Source organism: Apis mellifera, linkage group LG1 (assembly GCF_003254395.2).
Source record: "Apis mellifera strain DH4 linkage group LG1, Amel_HAv3.1, whole genome shotgun sequence".
NCBI lineage: Eukaryota > Metazoa > Arthropoda > Insecta > Hymenoptera > Apidae > Apis > Apis mellifera.
The window spans coordinates 13439565-13459901 of record NC_037638.1 but is presented as its reverse complement, the minus strand read 5'-3'; the positions used below and the strand labels follow the sequence as shown (position 1 = coordinate 13459901).

Genomic DNA, 20337 nt, shown 5'->3' with positions numbered 1-20337 from the left:
TGATTAAATTCAAATTTTATAGATAAATATATTGTTCTCCAATGATTTTCGATAATTGGATCTTTTGCCATGTAATCAATAAATATCCTTAAGTTTTAATTATTTCGATTTTTATCTTTTTTACTTTTATAATTAAAAGTTTCTCGTTCAAATCAAGACATAGATTTCATTTTTGATAATAATCCCAATATTTTTATGTTATTAAAATAAAATATAATAAAAATGGAAGACATTGGCTTCTCCTGAGGAAAAAGGTTATATGTATAAGACGAGGGAAAGTGACTGTGTAAATTGTGATGGCTTGTTGGACCTGGCAGGAGCATCGGGAACCGTCTCGACGAAGTGGAACGAAGCACAGCCACTACGTTCCGATCTTCTTCTTCTTCTTCTTCTTTTTTCCTTCGCCAGGGCTCCAGCCTTCCCTCGGGGAGAACGCCATTGAAAACGCGATTTCTTCCTTCTCTATTCCATGTTCCGCCATGATGCGTTTCTTTTCCTCTTATTATTCTCTTCGTCGGTTCATTCTTCGCTGCTGCGATAATCGGAGCGAATTCGCGTACGAGAAACTCTAGCGAGCGAGCGAATTGGTTTTCTCGTCGTAAATCTGCGTAATGAGGCGTGTCGAAAGACGGCTTACTAGACGAGCTGTATAATGCCATCAACTGACGATTGGTTCAGCCTCTTTCGTGCTATTTCATATTCACCACGAAGACTCTTGCAATATATATATATATATTTTTTTCGAGCCAATATCTATTTCTTTCCTCTTTATTTCTACAATTATCCCAAGGTTTTTAGATCCAGAGAAATTTTCATTAATCTACAGTCACAGGAATGCAGCCAGATGCCTCTCCTTCGAATGGAAATTTTATTACATTCGCGTTACGATAGAGCTGGGTTTATTTAACGACACTATCACCGATGGAAACGGAATACGCTTGAACGACCATGCAGTTGGCTGTATCGAAGAAATTCGTGGATAGTTACTCGATCGGAAGAAAGTTACGCGCCTCGAAAGTACGTGCCTTTAAAGAGTTTCTTATTATACCAATATAAACTCGTGGAAAAATTTCCATCCATTTCTTAACGATACTTTTTTCGAATAATTCAATATTCCAACCGAGAAATTCAAAGTTGGGCACTAACCCTCTGAAAAAGTAACTAGTTAAAATTTCGTATAAAGTTACGTAATAATTTTATTTAAATTGCTTAAATAACATTTATTTGTAGCTAATTGATCCGCTCTTCTATATAATATATATAAAATAATATATATATAATCTCGTCTGGTTGGTGCTACAATTATCTGCGTTATTCGATGCTTTCAATAATAAATTATTGAAATAACTTATTAAAGTAATTTTATTTTTAATTTCAATCGTTAAAATTTTACCGATTTATTATTATATATTATTATTAATAGAATTTTATCCTTTGAAAAAATGCACAACCGAAACATTGATTCCTTATACTTTATATAGTACTTGATAGTTATTATTCCATTTTTTCAGACGATGATTTATTCACTTTTAGAATTAGAAAATTCTAATTCTTTTTTGTTAACATGTAATAGATGTAAAAAGAGAATGAAATACAAAATTAGAATAATTTATAAGAAATTTTATTTTGAAAAATACACTTTATTATCAAGATCATATAATTATAATTAAGTTTTAATAAAAAATAAACAATAAAAAGTATCTCAAAAATTCTAAAACAAAAATAACGAATAAAAAACAATATATTGCTAAAGATAATGGTAAAGATTAATTTTAAAAATATGTATCATAACTTGCCATTTCTCATATACATCATATATAATTCAATCAAACACAGCTAACTTGGTAAAATAAAAAAAAAAAAAAAAGAGTATATCAGAATTATCCATTGACCGAAAATTCAATTATAAATTCATCGAAAAAAGTTTCCAAGGAGGATTAACGATAAAAAAATTGGAAGAAAGGGAATCTTCGTAAAAATCTTTCTTTTCATATCATCAAAAGTCCAGGACCTCGGGCATAATAACGGCGTCGCCGGCACCGGTAGACATTATTAAATTACATTTAGAATCGCGCGGTTTGCGGGGGTGTCGGTGGAGGAAAAGTGGCGGAGTAGGGACAAAGAGGGCCTGGGCGCACGCTCGCGGCTGTATATATTAATTTGCTGCCGACAATACATATTCAAGTTGGAATTCATACGCTGTCAGAGGCAGCGCTCGGTCGACTGAATAGATAGACATTATGGATGTCATACGGAAGCAGGAGTGGCGCGAAGCGAGGGTGGTACGTATGGGAACGTACGTTTCGCGTACGGTTCACGCTCGTACGACTGTACGAGCTGCGACAGGGACGGATAAACATGGTGAAAGAACGAGTGGAGGGCAAGGGAGGATAGAGAGAAGGGAGAGAGAGAGAAGGGCAGGATAGGAAAAGCGGATGCAGAAACGAGGGAGTATAGAGGGAGAGAGAGGGAGAGACTTTGTATTGCACGTTCATGGTGACGTGACATCCTATGGAGAGAACACGCGGCGCATGTAACAAGCAGTTCCGAAACTTCTCCAGTAACCATCGAACGAGGCTACCTGCATTTTATATCCTCCGTTTATTAGTTGGTCATGCGGAAATATGTCGCGAAAAAGATGATACCTTGTTGTCTTTGGCTTTTAATACACGCGAGTCACATTCCTCGATCATTATATCAGGATAAATAATATTTTGCAGATGATAAAAGAAGGGATTAGAAAATTAATGATATTGCTTTGCTATATTTTTTTGTAAAAATGTAGCTTGTCAAATTGCAGAATTTCCTGATATTTTGATAAGAAGTGGATTCTTGGAGGAATCATAATGAATACGATTGACGTTTTATATCTTTTGTATGTCGTTAACTTTTATTTCATAATCATATTTGTTACAAGATGATAGAAAACAGAAAATTTTTATTTAGAATTTTGAAGAAAATCAAAAATATAGTTTTCCAATTCTTCTATTTGTTTCTATTAAAATATATATTCTCGTAAAATGTCTTCTTTCAAGTTTGTTATTCATAAAGTATACATATTTCGTCGAATATTAGCTTCATTTTCACTCTAATCAGAAAATAATTCGAAGATTGAATCACTATCACATTATTGATCTATTTTTTATTTTATATCAATTCAAAAACTTATATCAGCATTCTTATTATTTTTTCATTAAATAAACGATAATTACAAAAAGGATTTAACTCTTTGAATTTGATCAAAATCCAAGACAAGATCTAAGTAAAATCTTGCTTGAATTTCAATTCCGATTTGAATTATGGTATAATAATTGATATTTTTTTCCTTAATAAAACATATTTTTTCATTAAGTAAAATAATGCCAAACAAAATAATATTTTGTATATATAATATAATAAGGATTATAATATTCATATTCATAATTAATTAAGAAAATTTGTGAGAAAAATCGTTCTCACTATTTATCCCTCCATTAACAATAATGTTATTTAACTAATTTGAATTAAATGAGAAGAAAATACATGTTCTTGCTTTTATTTATTAGTAAATATGCAACAAAGAGTTAAACTTCTTAATTACTTAACTCCTATTATTAATTATAATATTATAATCCTATTATAATTATTAATCTATAATTAAGTTTCTTATTTAACTTAAAGTTTATAATTATGGAAATATAAAATAGATATTAAGTACGAATTAACATTTTACACATAAGAATGTATTTGTTCAGAATAAATGTCTACTTCAATTCCTATTTATAGATTAGGAAATGCTCATATGTTCTAAGATGATCATGAAATAGATTTGCTTAATCTATCTAAACAAGAAATTTCACGATATATTATAAGAGTAATGTATTATGTAAAGTTCAAGATTTTCTTTTTGAAAAAAAATGTAGATTTTATTAGCTAAAACAGTCAATTGCTTTTTCTACTTTAACTTGAAATGATATTATGTAACATATATTTTTTGACGAAGTAGATCACATTTATTAATCCGGTGCGTGTCGAAACTGAGTGAGAGAGAGCTATTGAAAAAAATAATAAACTTTAAATATCATTGAAAGTAAGAAATAGAATTAAACGGAACGAGTGAGAAATTTCTCTGTCATTCTGGAGACAAATTCATGTGTTCTATATAATATACATAAATATATATGAATCCAACTCAATATTTCTCATTCTTTATTTCTACGATATATCACACGATATGGTACATGCTTTGCTACTGGTACAGACATTACATCACTATTCTCATTTTCCTACTTCCATTCTCTTTACGTCATCTGCATTCTTCGGTGGTCATTTTATCTCTCTATTATCTCTCATGAGGTCATCCCTTTCTGCGTGCGAAAATCCTTGGAAAAATTCTACGAAAATCTGCACGTACAGAAAAGAACCTACGTGTATAAAAAATTACACAATAGATTCTAGATCATCACAAACTACGAGCTTTTTTATTTTTCATTTGATTTTTCGTCCTCAAGCGCGATGGATTCAACGATGCGAAAAAGAAGAAATTGTGATGGGTCGCGGACTAGTGAAAAACCAGAAACTATGTGGATGTACAACCGTGTAAATCACCGGAGACCAGAGAAACTTTGGGTCCGTTATTTCGACGAAGTCGGAAGCCATAACTTTAAGCTGTGGCTCGACGATGACGACAGCCACAGCCAAGACGAGGACAAGGATACGGATGGTTCCGGAACGAAAATCGAATCGCGAATTTTACTCTTACACTAGGTTTCGGTGTTCCATTTATGCTTGAAGCGCGCGTGATGTAGACAACTGATACCGTAATTCGTGCCAGAAGATTTATCTTGTGAAGAAAACTTGGAAGATTTATGACTAATTCCTTTGGAATCTGTTCCAGCATTTTTTAAAAAAATCGAAAAATATACTGACAATGGATTAATTTATGAAGGAGATGCTCTTGTTTGGCGAATTGAAAATTTTCTTTCAAAAATATTTTATTAAATTTAAATTTAAATTTATTTATACAGACAATGATTTATTATCTTCTTATAAGAATGTTTTGATGTTTTTAAAATAATAATTTTAATGATAGTTTTAAATGATAATTTTTTAAATTAAAGTAGTATAATTTATTTGCAATATATAAATACTTTGAAATATTAAATATTAATTGCTATTAAAATTTCATTCTTTTCTTTTTCTTTTTCTTTTATCAAAAATTTTTATTTTATTCTATAGTTTGTTATTAATAATTATTTACTAATTTTTACTAAAATTTTATAAAATTTAATTCTTTAGATGGCAATAGAATTTAATTTTTTTTTATAAATATTTTTTCATTTTTTTCTATCTTATCTTTTAACTTGCTGTTAATAGTATTCCCATATTTGCAAAAAAGAAATTACATTAATAAATATTATCACGACATAATATTCTTTTTTTATGCGTGAAAACGTGATAACAATGAATATTCTTTGAAAATAAACAAAACACATTTGTTAGGTCAGCAATATTATCGAAATAATTGATGCAAAGCAATACATCTCTATGAAAAATATCACAGGTCGAGAATATAAAATTTTTCAGGAAAACAAAAATGCATTATTTAGTAATTTACATATTAATTCTTAAACTCTTTCTCAATTGAATTTATTTATTAAAATTAGAAAATCATGAATATTTTTTATATATTTCAATTGTATATTTATTTAGAATATATTTATTATTAAATATTATTATTATTAAATGAAAGAAATAACATTAGAAAATATTTTATCATGTGAATTATTGAATTTCATCTTATGACATTTTTTTAAATGATATATTATAAACTTTATAGATTAAAATGAAAAATTGTTGATTTACTTATAATTCTCATATAGCATATACAGGCAATTATTGTATTATAAATTTATAAAACTCACATTTAATTATTTCTAAATATTAATTATAGTGCTTGATTATATATATATTTCTTTTATTGATTTACTATACTTAATTAATGTAAGTCAATGATTGATTTATATAATTAATAAGAAACAATTAAAAATAATTGAAAATAATATTTTTAATCATTTTAACGAAACTTTCATGATAAATAAAAAGAAATGAACCTTTAACGTGATTTTTTTTATCGCTACATCTTTAAATTTTTTTTATATAAATTATTGTATAAATTCTCATTAAATTTGTTATTAATATAAAACATAATGGTATAAAATATATTTCAAATAAATAATTATTATTAAATAACTTGAATACATTTGATTATTTGTGATTTATATCATTTTATCTCACAATCAATGAAACATATACGTGAAGAATACTTTTATATGAAATTGAAAATTAAAACTAATAAGTAATAATTGCTGAAAATATTCTTAAAATAATATACTTCAAGCTCATCAGACTTTTTCTTAATGAATTGACATTTCTAAATAGTTAAAGTGTGCAAATCGTGTCTTAAAACGATTGTATTGAACGCTTCGAAATCTAATTCAAAGGTTATTCACGCGGAATCGCTTCTAAAAGCCGCTCGATCGAATTCAAACAGGAGAGTTTCGACGTTCGCTCGAATATTCATAATCGAATTAGAAGACCGAACCTCTGAATGAAACGCTGATGCTCCCTCGAGACACTTTGGTGGGATGAGACACGCGTCGATGAAATATGGTTGCATATCGACCCATCGAGCAACGCGTCATGGGCAAGGAATCTCGTTCGATTAACAAGGTTTTACGCATGTGCGCACGATACGATTTGAGAGATTAGAGAGCAAATTGACGCGGTTTTCATGCTAATTCTCTGCACTGGCGTTCTAGTCGATTCATGTTTGGTAGACTCATTGGACGAGAATTGGGATAGATTTTCAAGATAACGATTAATGGAATTTTACATTAGAAATTCTCAATAATTTAAACTTATTAACTCTTATATCAACAAAATTTGAGTATCCTTTTATTTGAAAAGAATTTTTTATCTTTCTATTTTCAAATCCAGCTATTATTTATATATGCTATCGATTAACATAATTCTTTATTATTACAGAATTATTAAAAATCAAAAGTTGAAAGTTATGTATATATTTTCGTCCATCATTGTCTCCAATCATACAAACCCATTAGCTCATGAATGCATTTCGAAAATGCCGCGATCACCCCCTCGCGATCGTTAATCACAGTGCTCACGGATTCTCCAACGCGATAAATCTGGGAATGGTCGAACATTTCAACAGGAATACACGTATGCACGGAGTATATACACATGTAAAGAAAGAGACTTGGCATGGCGTCTGGTTGTTCGACGGTTCTCCCGATTTCGTAAAATCGAGACAGTAATTCAAACGCCTAAAGGGCTATGCTCGTAAATCCTGTCCACCGCGCGACAAAGTGTCGCCGTGCGGTTTCGTATCTCCTCCGATTGTAGCCGTACATGTATGTAGCTTGGAACCAGGACACGATATATATTCCATTTAATCAGTTTCCCCGAACGAAATCCTGATATCCCTGGAATGTACCTGACCCCGCCTCTTTGTCGTACTTCCGTCTTTCTTTCGCAATCATGAAGGACGAAGAAAGAAAGAAAGAGGGCGCGAGGAGAAAAAGGACCCCCATGTGCGATGCTTTCGCCGAAATTTTGGTTGGTTGAGGGAAGAGAGGCGAGGAGTTGGCCAGTGGTACAAACTCGAGAAAAGTAGGAGGAAAGGATGAGATAAATTCGCGGGTTTACGGCACCTTTAAAGTTGCAGGAATCTCTTTAACGACTTGGCAGTCTGCCACCGTGCTGGCCTCCGTAGGAAGGTTGAACAGCATTGATGGTTCCATGCGCCAGACCGGGGCCTGGGTTATCATTCATTTTCTCTCGACCAAAGACTCTGTTAATGACAGTGACGCAAAATTACTGCGGAACTTCTAATCCAAACAGACGCAATGGAAAATCGTGAAAAACGGATAAGATGTTTCTGATCATGATTTTAGCGTTAGATCATCTATTTACGCTTCTGAGATTGTATCTATGCTTATATCCAAAAGATAGTAGTTAGTGTCTGCAATAATTTAAAGATTTCTCTTAATATCCTAATTTTTTTTTTTTTTTTTGATTTTTTGAAAGATTTAAATTTTTGTGAATTATAATGATTTTATAGCTGCATTTGAATTTTTTAAATCATTACAATAGAGATTTTTATTATTAGTTTTATTTAAATTATTATAATATTTTTAATTGTATATTGTAATTGTTTGAGCAGAAATTTTTTTGAATTATTTGTTTATTTGAATTTTATATTTCATATTATAATGTTGTAAATTAATTGTTATAAATTAAGAAATAAAAAAATAAATTAAAATAGAATAGAATTGTAATTGTGTTTTAAATATGAGTATGATAAGATAAAAAAATATAATAAATGATGGTATTAAATATTGGCAATTAACGTTGATAAAGATAAAATTAAAATTATAATTTTAATTTTTTAAAGAATTTTTACGATTATCTTGAACTGTATAATTTATATATATAATAGAATTTTTAATAGTATATAATATAATATAATAATTTTAATAATAATATTTTAATTGATATTATATAAATCACATTTATTTTATTCTTTAATTTTAATTTTTTTTTATTTTATAAAATAATTTAATCTCAAATATTCAATAAGAGAAATAAATAGACATTTTTGAGCCACCTCTCTTCAATTTTAAATTATTTAAGAAATCAAATATTTAGGATATAAAAATGAAGATGATAAGCAGGAAAAAAAGAACGAATATATTATTTATATTTCAGAATAATACATATTTTAAAAAATAACAAGAAGATCTATTTAATTAAGAAAGAAATTACTTTGAAATACTTCTTATTATTATTAGAATTTGGAAATTCTATTTCGAGATCTGAAGTTTTAGATATTCATATTATCCAAGTTTAAACTCATTCACGTCGACATCCTCATGTTTAAGATAATCTGAATTATCGAACCTTGAACCTTTCACTGTCACAAACATGAGTATTGCGGAATCGAAAATCCGATCCCACAAGTTTGAGGTCTTCCATGCCGAATCTCAGTCGAAAATCGTCGCCGTCAAATCCTTGGGTGCTAAGATACGGATACCTCTTTCGTATTCTATCCTGTTAAAATCAATCTTCTTTCAGGATAGGACGTGTTTAAATATTTGAACGTAAATCTTAAACTCCATCCTATCTTTCCTAACCTGGTTCGAATCCGATTTCCCTTACTCCTTTCCTCGTCCATCACAACCTCTAATGTTCTTTCCGCCTCTTTAGCCCCGCGTTTCCAATGTTCTCAGCGTCTGAGACGTGTCCTCTCGAGAGTGGTTTATTTTACTGTTACTGCCTAGTCCCCTAGGTTGCTCGATCATTACTGTCAAAGCGTCTCCTCAGGCTGAGTAATGCGGGATTCCAAGTTCTAGAAGAAAAGAAAGATTCGAAAAGAGGCTGAATTGCATCGGGAAGAAAATTCAGCCAAATCTACGAATGACTCGATAACTGGAAACGCGGACCATTTTCTCTCGTCTAGCTAGCGATCACAATCATTTTTATCTCTCCCGATGTAACAAGATTTTTCTCTCCTTCTTTATTTTTTCGCCTATTCGTTTTGACAGAAATTAACGATTTTGTATTTCTTCATTGATATTATTATAGTTAAAATTTCTCATAAGTTGAACATTGAGATTCTTGGATTATTTTTTCTATTTCTTTTGTTTAAATGATAGTAAAAATTGAAAAGTTTTGAATTTATGTAAAAGAAAAAAGATTATAATTTGAATTGTTATATTTTTTTTTGAATCTATTTTATGATTCCTTTTATGATTGTATATATTCCTTATTGTATTGTATATACAGTATATTTTCTTATTAATCGATTATAATCGATATTAATAATTGAAACGATAAATAAAACAATTAAATATATACATTTTAAATTAATTATTAAATATTTATTAAGTTTATGTATTTTTTGTGAAAAATATTATAGTATAATCTTGTGGGTTATTAAAATTAATTTATCAGATTAATTATTAATAAAAGTCCATTCAAACAGAAATATATTTTTTATTCCAAATGGATTATAACAGATTCAAACTTTTCATTTTTTTGTATTTATCTACATAATTTAAATTTATTTAATCATTAATTAAAAATTAAACGTCGTATAAAATTGCTTAATTTACTAGACAAAAATATACAGAAAAGTTAATAAAATATATAAATATAAATTAATTATAAGAGAGAAATATTTATTTCGTAATGCAAACTAAAAATTTTTTAATAAAAACAAATAAAAAGATATATATTTATATGGTATTATATACAATCATATTTGTGTCTCTCTTGAATTCCAAAAAAATTATTGAAACATAAATACAAGATAATACGAATAACGAATATCTTTCGTGCCAAGTTAGCGCTATCGCATAAAGGAGAAACCCGAGAATATCTCGAATCTGCCATCAGCAGAATAACCAAGGAATTCAGTGTGATGGCGAAGCGAGAAGCATTAACGTTGAAGGAAGCGGATTCCTCTTCAAGTTTTCCTCGCTCGTTATGAACGAATAGAAGGTGTTGTCTTTGTGCATATCGGAATCTAGCTCGTTACAGCCAGATCTGCGGAGAATCGCGTCACATACAGCCACTTGTTTACACAGCCCTTCAAGGATGCGACATTGCACACACGGTTTCAGCCGCTTTGTCTTACAGCCACGATCAGTCCGCATCTGATTCGAGAGACTTTGAAACACGGAACAACGTGCGAAGATATTGCCTACTCGCACCACGTCTGCGCAATGTGTTCCACTTCCCTGATTCCGCACTATAATCTATCCGATTCTCGAACATGCATTCGAGCGATTCTGGTGGGAAGGCCTTCAGGATCGATAAAGGACAGAGATATTATAGAGAGGATCAAACGTGGATGTTTCCATTGATGGAGCGCGTGTGATCGATCGTGTTATATGAACATGGTGAGAAGGATCGTTGATGCGGATATAAATACAGATACAGATAATACAAATGTAACAGAATGCATAGAATAACTCGAATGGAATTCATATCGAATATATAAAATAAAATTCGTACATTCTAAATTTTTTTTTTTTTGAATAATAAAATGAATTTGATTAATTTTTGATAAAAGATAGTTCTAAGTGCAAGAAAAAGGAAACAGAAATTTTTTTTTTAATCTTCGTTTTCGAGAAAAATCGTGTTGTATACATTTAAATCTAATTTTTTTGAAATGAAAAATTTAATTCACCATAGTTTCATGTTTGTACGTAGAATTATTTTTTGTTCAATTCATACGATTTTTTTATAAAATCGTTGTCAATTATCTGAATGAAATTATATGTTTAAATAATACGAAATCTTAAAAATTTAACGAATCTTATGAATTATACCAACGTTTTGTATATAATAATGATCATAGTCAAAGATTCTATCTGGATAATCGATGTTTAATTATCAAATGAATATTTTTGTAGTAAATATATATGTATATACCTTGTACCTAAATAAATAAACATTTTATAAATTATTTTATAAATTTTATAAGCTTATAAAATCATCGTATAATAGATGAAATTTAGTGAAATTTATGATTCAATCGTTTATGTTTACATCATAGAAAAATCTTTAAAGGACTATTAACGATCTTGTAGTGAACTTTAAGTTATTACGCAATAATTCCAATTTAATGGAATTAAACTGGCGAATGTTTGTTGATGGAATATTGAGTATCTCTATTGATTTTTTTTTGTTCATGCGATTGTTTACGACAAGGAGTATTGTGAACGTTGATGACGTGTCTTTCTCATATTTCATGGCCATATATACTTGACTGATGCTATTGTCTGGCTGCAAATCTTAGCACCTATATTTTCACACGTGTGAAAATATCACATTGAAGATTATATTGAATCAAATTTTTTTATTCATACTTATTTAAAATTACACATTAAACAACCTGATTCAACAAAATAATGGATTTTATTTTCATGTATAAATATAATTATACATTTTTTATATAATACAATTTATATATATATTTAACTGCAACTTAGTAATTCTAGCCTTATCTGAAAATGAAAGAAATGAAATAAAATTTCTAAACACCAAATATATATAATAATTATATATCATTATACATTAATAAGAATTATGAATGTTTATTCAAATTTATATTTTTATATAACTAAAAAATGGAACACAAACAAATTAGTATATAATTATAATAATAAATATTTTACTTTGATATTGTGTATGATATATATACTTTTATACTTTTTTCAATTTCTCATAAATGTAATCTCATAAATGTTATTTTTTAATGATATGACAAGCATTTTTATATTTTTTTCTATAGATTTATTTTTATTTGTTATCACTTTAGTTATAAAAATTCAATCAATAAAAATTCGTATATATATATATATAAATGGTTAATGGTATATATAAAAAAAATTAATAAAATTTAATAGATTAATATAATTGAAAATTTTGCATTTTAATCATTGTTACTATCTTTATGAATTTTGTGTTCACTTAAAGAGAGAAGTAGAATGTAGAATCTTTAATAATGATTCAATGTCAATTAATGACAAGTAAACGAAAAAGGAAGAATAGTTCAAAGACTTGGTGATAAAAATTCTTTTCTAAGTTATATTAACGCCGTTATTCGTTCCCGCTTCTTGGACGAACTTTAATCGTGAATAATGAAGCAGACTGAGGACGATTATTTTTCTTGGTGAAGGAAGCAGCAATATTAGACGGAACCCTATAACTTCGTCCGGGTCGCCATTTTTCTCGCTTTGCGAAAAATCCCTACACGTCAACTTGACAAACCTTCGTCCGGTTTAATTTCAACCCGAACGAAACTAAATGTCACGTGGACGATTAATTTCTGAGCAAACTAAGCATCTTTTTAAGTCTTCATGTTCCTTTATTAAATTATAACATTGATATGTAATCCTAAAGTTAAGACTGATATCAAATCTTTATCTGATAGCAAATCACCTTAGCATATAGTTCAAATAGCATTTAAGATTCTATAATTTTGGCAAAATATAAAATGTAAAAAATAAAATAAAATTTGGCAAAATATAAAAAAAAATATATTTTATATTTCAACCTTCCATATTACCTTAAAGTCCACTTTGATCTCAAATTTATTATATATTATATTCTAAGCTTTTTATAATTTCACAAAAATTCACTTATTAATATTTTTATTTTATTATCTTATATATTTTTAGTCTCAAAGTATATAAAGAGTAATAAAATAATAATTAAGATATTCGAAAGAGAAAATTACTAATATTACTTATATTAATTATTTATATTCAATTATTAAGAAATTAAATGGAATACAATAACTATTATTCATTTAATTGCTAGAAATTTCAAAAAATGAGAAAAAATATATATATATGTAAATACTTACATATGCATATTTGTTTTGTTAATTATTTGTTTTGTATAATTAGTTATGTTTTCAATCTTCTTATTTACACGAAAGCTTGCTCCAATTAACCAATACAAGCTTCTTGGAATCAACAAACATCGATTCGACGGTAATTTCATCGAACGTTATGCATTAAGTTAATTCCATCGAACGCATCGAGATCAAGCTTCGGGCGTCCGGTAATTGTTACGGATCCACTATTTGTAATTCATCGGTTCCGCGTGTCAAATTTTACAATGCAGGCCTCATTATATTTACAACATAGGAACGCAAGCGTTCCTCCACTCGTCAATGCGCACCGTTGAAACAATTTATAACCATGGTTCTCGGTATAGTATATATGCAGATTCATCGAACGATTGTTATACTGTCGGCTATCAAAATGCAACGACGATGTTGCAGACCGCGACCCGCGTGCTGTCTCTCCGCTTTAATTAGCGTTACAATGATCGGGAAATCCCCGGTATCATAGTGATCGGTGTTGCGCGGATAATTACTAACCGTCGACCTTTCCCGCGTATCGTGACTGCAATTTCTGAATTTCCTATAGTACCTCACTGTGGAACGAAGAAAAACCGGTAATGGACGTTGTTCAACGATTAATCGAATTTCCGGATTTTCGCGCGCCATTGGGATATTTCATCCGTTCGTGCGTGTCGGGCATTTCGAATGACCGAAACTGATGGAAGGAGAAGGTTGATAATTCTTCTGTAATCGAAGCACGTTGTAAAATATGAGTTATCAGAAAAGTGAATTTATGATTTATTGAAACATGTAATAATGAATTATACGGATTAATTTTTGTAATTCGTCCATGAAAAAATCAGTTTTTTCTAGCAAACCGCATTCGTCATAATCCAAATTTGATATCTAATGATTTTCACCTTTCGAAATTAAAGAAACGTTTGAAAAGGAAATATTATTTCATGTGATGAAGAAGTAAAATTTGTCCTCAAGAAATCATTTTAAGACTTTTTTATGAACGAATATAAATATAAATATAAAAACTAATATAGCGTTAACGAAAATGTATTGCAGTAAATGATGAATATGTAGAAAAATAAATATATAATTTTAAAAATAAAGAATAAAGATTTATTATTATTTTCTAAGGATATGTCTTTTCATTAATTTTTATTTAAATGAAAGAATTTTTTTTATTATTATGAATCACCTTTCATACTTATAATCGAATTACTTGGAAATTTTGTTGAAATTAATTGATAGCATTTTTATGATTTTTTTTTAATACTGCGATCGATAAATTTCTTACTTCTCAAATTATAATATTTAAAGAAGAATACAATAATACATTTTATTTTCTTAAAATATTTTTTTAATTTAATAAAATAATATTATTATCAAGTATCTTACTTTTAATATTTTTTAATAGAATTAGTATATAACTTCCATATATATAGTTTAAAAAGCGAAGAAATAAAAACGAAAATTTTATAGTGAAAGCATTAATGACTAATAACTAATCTATCTATGATAAGTCAATAATTACACTTTTTATAAACTATAATATACTTTTTGAATGTCTGAAAAATTATGAATATATTATATTAATATCAACTATATATCTATAATTTTTATTATCTATAATTTTTATTATATATTATTTATCAGAGTTTTATCTTATAAATTACCTATTATTATTTTTCTTATTTTTTAAAAATCTTTTCACAAATGAAGCTATTAAAAACAATTTTTTTGATAAATTTTTCCAATATAAACAATCATGAATATTATTATTTTATTCTATTCTTCTATAGTTTTTGCTTTATAAATAGTTTTCTGTGTATCTGCACGGTATTCAAAGAAAATTTTCCTCCACAATTAATAATCTATTTCAAACAATCTTTTCTCAAATTTTAATTATTATATTCAGTATATATATATACATGTACTATACATATACTATATAGTATATAGTAGTATATAGTATATATAGTACTGTATATAGTATATATACATATACTATATATACTATATATACAGTATATATATATATATATATATATATACTATACTACTTTCATATTCTATATATACTTTGATAAATTCCTTTTTTTAAATTTCTTTCTCTCTTTAATATATTCTAAAGATTTTTCATATTAGATGATTTATGCGACAGTATAATGGCGAGAAATTTAAATAATAGCGTTATTATTCTTCCAAAAAGAAGATATATCGTAATACTCGAAATGAAAGCTATTCAAAATATTCACAATAATAAATGGACTTTATCAAGATGAATGTTTCTTATAAAACACAAAGATTTTAATTTTGTTGATCTTCAAGCCGAACTCTCATTACCATTCATACTTCAATGTGACTGTTTTTCGCAGAATAGAATTATTCATTGTACCCCAAATGAATCTTAATTCGAAATTCCTCAACGATTTCAAGAAAATAGTATTGAGTATTTCGTCTTTATGAATCTTCAAAGATATTATCGAAGGCGGGATATTAATTATTGGCGACACGATCTTCTAGTCGTAATAAATTATGCGGTCGAATCGAACCAAGACATTTTACTCTCCTTACTTGCCACAGGCTTTGCCGTGATAACTGGTAACCGTGTACCAGTAAGCGTCTTCCTTCGGGCATTCTCTGCCAATTTATTACCACCGCTAACGGTTACCGGGAACGATTTTGTTCATCGGTTTCACGAATGAAACCACTTATCTCCGCCGCCGCTATGCAATAATTCCTCTTTTCTATAAGGCTATTTTAGAGCCAACTGATAGTGCTAACAAAGAGACAGGGGAGGGTGAACATTTTGTTCTCGTTGCATCAGACCTTTCCCTTTCCAGGAATTTGCATTGACTTCTGAGAATCTCGAGTTTCGATAATTCAATGGCTAAGATGTAGTTAGCAAGTTACAGAGATTAGAAATTCATATAAAATTGATTCACTTATTTATTCATTTCATACAATTCATTCATTTTGTACAAGATAAATTATTCAATGAAACTTAATATTTAAATTAGGGAACTTTGATATTGATTTCTTTATGTAATTTAATTATTAATCTTTTGTAGCATATTTTACCATATTTAAATGAAAGTGAAATTTTATTTTTGAATATTTTAGTTGTTATTTGAGAAACTTTTTAATCTTTTATTAAAGTATATTTATTGGAGATTGAAATATAATGCAAAGTTGAAAAATTGATTTGGAATAATATGGAGGCAAAATACATTCTATATTCCACAATTTATTATTTATAATAGATTAATAATTATATAATAAAATAAAGTATTAGATAATAAATGTTTTTATTATTATGATAGTAATTGATCGATCAATCAATTAAATTTAAACTTTCCGAAGATAAATTTCTCAATAACTTCTGATAGACTACTCTATATATCATTTTTAAAATTTTCTTCTAATTATATCACAATAATTATGAATTTTTGTTTGCATAAAATAATTCATCTAGTTAAGAAAATAAATACCGATTCCACAACACTGATTTCACAAAAATAATCACACACAAAAAAGGACAAAAGATTCGCAAAGAATAGTGAGCCAATGGCAATGTAATTTTATTGCGGAGCATAGTTCACATATAATTAATTCCTCATGTAGACCAAAGTATGGTACAACTTTGCACTTCATCTCTAAGGAATTGCAGTAGACTGGCATGGCCTATAGGGTTGAAAGTAAAAGAGGAAGAGGGATAAGGAAGTTCGGTAACTCACGAGTAGCTATGTCGAACGACGTGACGCGGTGCATGGATGTGTTTTCGCGTACACGGTCGCTTGGCTGTTGCAGATAATTTTGCCGCTGTCTCGAGAAGTTCTCGTATCGCCGCAGGTGTTTACCTCGCGAACGGATCGAAAGGTTTCGCAGACATCCGATACGTAGACGACGCTTGAAAGATAGTTCGCTCTGCGCCTTCCGCAATTTCACGCCACAACGCTTGTCAAATTCCTTTCTCCTCATTGCATTCCGTCATATGATGAATTCTTGTCGAAATTTGTTGTTCACTGATTATCATATAATAAAAATATTGATGATAAGGATAATAATTAAATATTTTTAAAATATTTTTATAGAGCTGAAAAATTAAAAAATTATATACAGTTACATGAATTAATTTTTTCATATTAATAATATATATTTATAAAACGATATATAAATAACAAAGTTGAAAAACTTCTTGTTATCTATAATATTGTTTGGAGTTACAAATATCAGAAAATTAATCTAAATAATTGTATATAACTTTTTAGTTTTTCATATATATGTGTATATATATATATATGAACTATGTATTATACATTAAATATATATATATAAATCAATATAAATCAATATAATCAATAAAATCTCTTATAGTATAATAATCATACTTCTTCAAAGAAAATGTTATTTTTATTCATTACAGATTTTAAATTTACTTTAAAATATAAAAATAAATAATAATCTTATATAATAGATAATATAATTTTATAAATATATAGTTTATATAATATATCGAAATTGTTACTCGTGAAATCATCCAAGCATTTATCAATGAAATCAATATATAAAATATAAAATCATTAATATCATTAAAATCTTATTGATAAAATTTTAAGATAAAATTGTTTGAATTATTTACGATTATATTTAATAGATTTCTAAAATATTGAAAAACATTTTTTAAATAAAATATTCATTTATTATTATGATTAAATAATTAAAATTAAAATTTTTATACAAAATTGATTTCATAATAAATTTTTAAGAATTTTAAATTAATTTTGTTTTTTTTTTTTTTATTTCAGACATGCTACGAGATGGAGAGGTACCTGAAGGACGAACCGAAACTGCAATCGTACAAAAAGTTGCCCACAGAGTTAGATACAGCACCCTGGAATCTCTTCAGGCCTCCTATTTCGTGGACAGCGACCACTGGCACCGCCAACGCACAATTCGAATCACCAATCAAAATGGAGGTGAGTATCTACATCCAATAATAAAGAAATTTTTCGAGGTCGCTTTTCGAGTTCCATTCACTCTCAAATGTGTCTGGAACCACGTGTCAAAGTCGTTTCTTTCTTTTTTCGCTGGTGATCGTGCAATATAGGTGACGACGTCGTCGGAAGACAGAGAAACGCTCTGCTTGGACGATATTAAGTTCAGTCCTGGTGATCACAACCACAATGGCCGTGATAGGGATCTTCTGGACCGGCACCTCGATTCCTTATCGATGTCGTCATCGAGTTCGGCGTGTTCTTGGGATAGTTCGCCTTCTGTTTCGTGCACGGCGTTCATTCTCAAGAAAGAGCCCAGCGAGGACCTCGAAGAGGACGAGGAGCACGAGGTGCGTCCTAGTCGGATTTGCATGTTCATCTTTCGAATCTTTTGCTTTAAACAAATTTATATATATATTTTTATACTAGAAATTTTTATTTTATATGTATTAATAATGTTTTTTCTTCAATATATATATTTTTTACTATACATAATGATTTATCAGATATTTTTATTTTATGTTATTATTATTATTGATAGCAAAAAATTTCATTTCAATGATACATTTCAAGAAAGACATATTCTGATATTATGCAATGGATGTATTTTTGTTTTAGATGAACATGTAGAAAATATATAAATATAAATCATTGATGTAAATATAAATCATTCTTTAAATAGGATTATAGGATATTTTTAATTGTTTTAGTTGATACACTTGATTTATCTTTTTAAAAAAAAACTATTGCTTCTGTCAAAAAATTATTAATTTAAAAGATTAAAAGATTATTATCTTTTAAAAGATATTTTAATTTAAAGTTTATAAAATTTATCATATGAGAAATAAGCAAAACATGTAGAATATTTTTTTATCTTTCATATAATATATTTTACAAACTTTAAGTTATAATAAAATAAATATTTTCTAAATTAATGATTTTTAGACATAAAATAAATATTTTTTTTAGAGAATATTAAATTGTAAACTGTCAACTAATGCAATAAAAAGTATGATCTCATTAAAAAAAAAATATTAATATCTTTTACGCATCCTTCGATAAAAAAATTAATAATATTAAAATATGTTCTTCTTGAAACCATTCAATTTCATAGGAAATATTTTTTGTTATGAATCATAACGGCCATGAAAATTGAAATGGTAATATGAATGGTAATATGAACCATATTACTATTCTATATATTTGTGTATTATTTCGGATTTTGTCTGGATAAAATTTAATTGTTTGAAAAATTCAACTTAAATTTTTTCTATGATTATATATATAAAAATTTCTTAATTATTATTATTACATATTTTGGACGCTCTATTATAACAAAATGTTATATAAAAAGAAGTTACTTTTAAAAAATATATAATTAATAATACATTAGTTTTCTGTATCAAAATAGAATTGAAATAAATAAATTTCAGAAATAGAAGCATTAATAGAAGATATAAATTAGTTATTCATATTCCAAAAATTAAAAAATTTAAAATATATAAAATATATCAATATTGTTTTGTTTAAAATATTGTTTAATATATTTAATTAAAATATTCTAAAATAAAAATCTTGCATTTTTTATTTTCTAAAATATGTTATAATATTTAGAAATCCAGATATTTTTTAATTTTTAAATAAAATCTTATAAAGAAAATTTATATGAATTTCATAAAAATTTAGAAATAATCTAATTTATATTTTATATTTACGTTAAAAAAAGGAAGATATAAATAAAATGATAAATACTAGAAAAAGAAGGAGAGAGAAAGTTTTATTAGAGAAGAATATAAAAAAATTATATGAATGATAAAATAAACATGAAATAATACACAACTACATTTATTACTAAAAATTACAAAGATTAAAGTGTAAATATTTCTAATATACCATTATATA

The 20337-nt window shown here is 27.7% G+C and overlaps 1 protein-coding gene across 1 annotated transcript in view; it reads left to right on the top strand.

Moving 5' to 3' along the window:
* Positions 1–20337, top strand: part of LOC725885 (Krueppel-like factor 7) — a 471466-nt gene that overhangs the window by 410911 nt on the left and 40218 nt on the right. Inside the window, exons 2-3 of the mRNA XM_026445792.1 lie at positions 18247–18417; positions 18549–18785. Of these exons, the coding sequence (XP_026301577.1) occupies positions 18247–18417; positions 18549–18785 (408 nt within the window). The remainder of the gene's footprint in view (positions 1–18246; positions 18418–18548; positions 18786–20337) is intronic.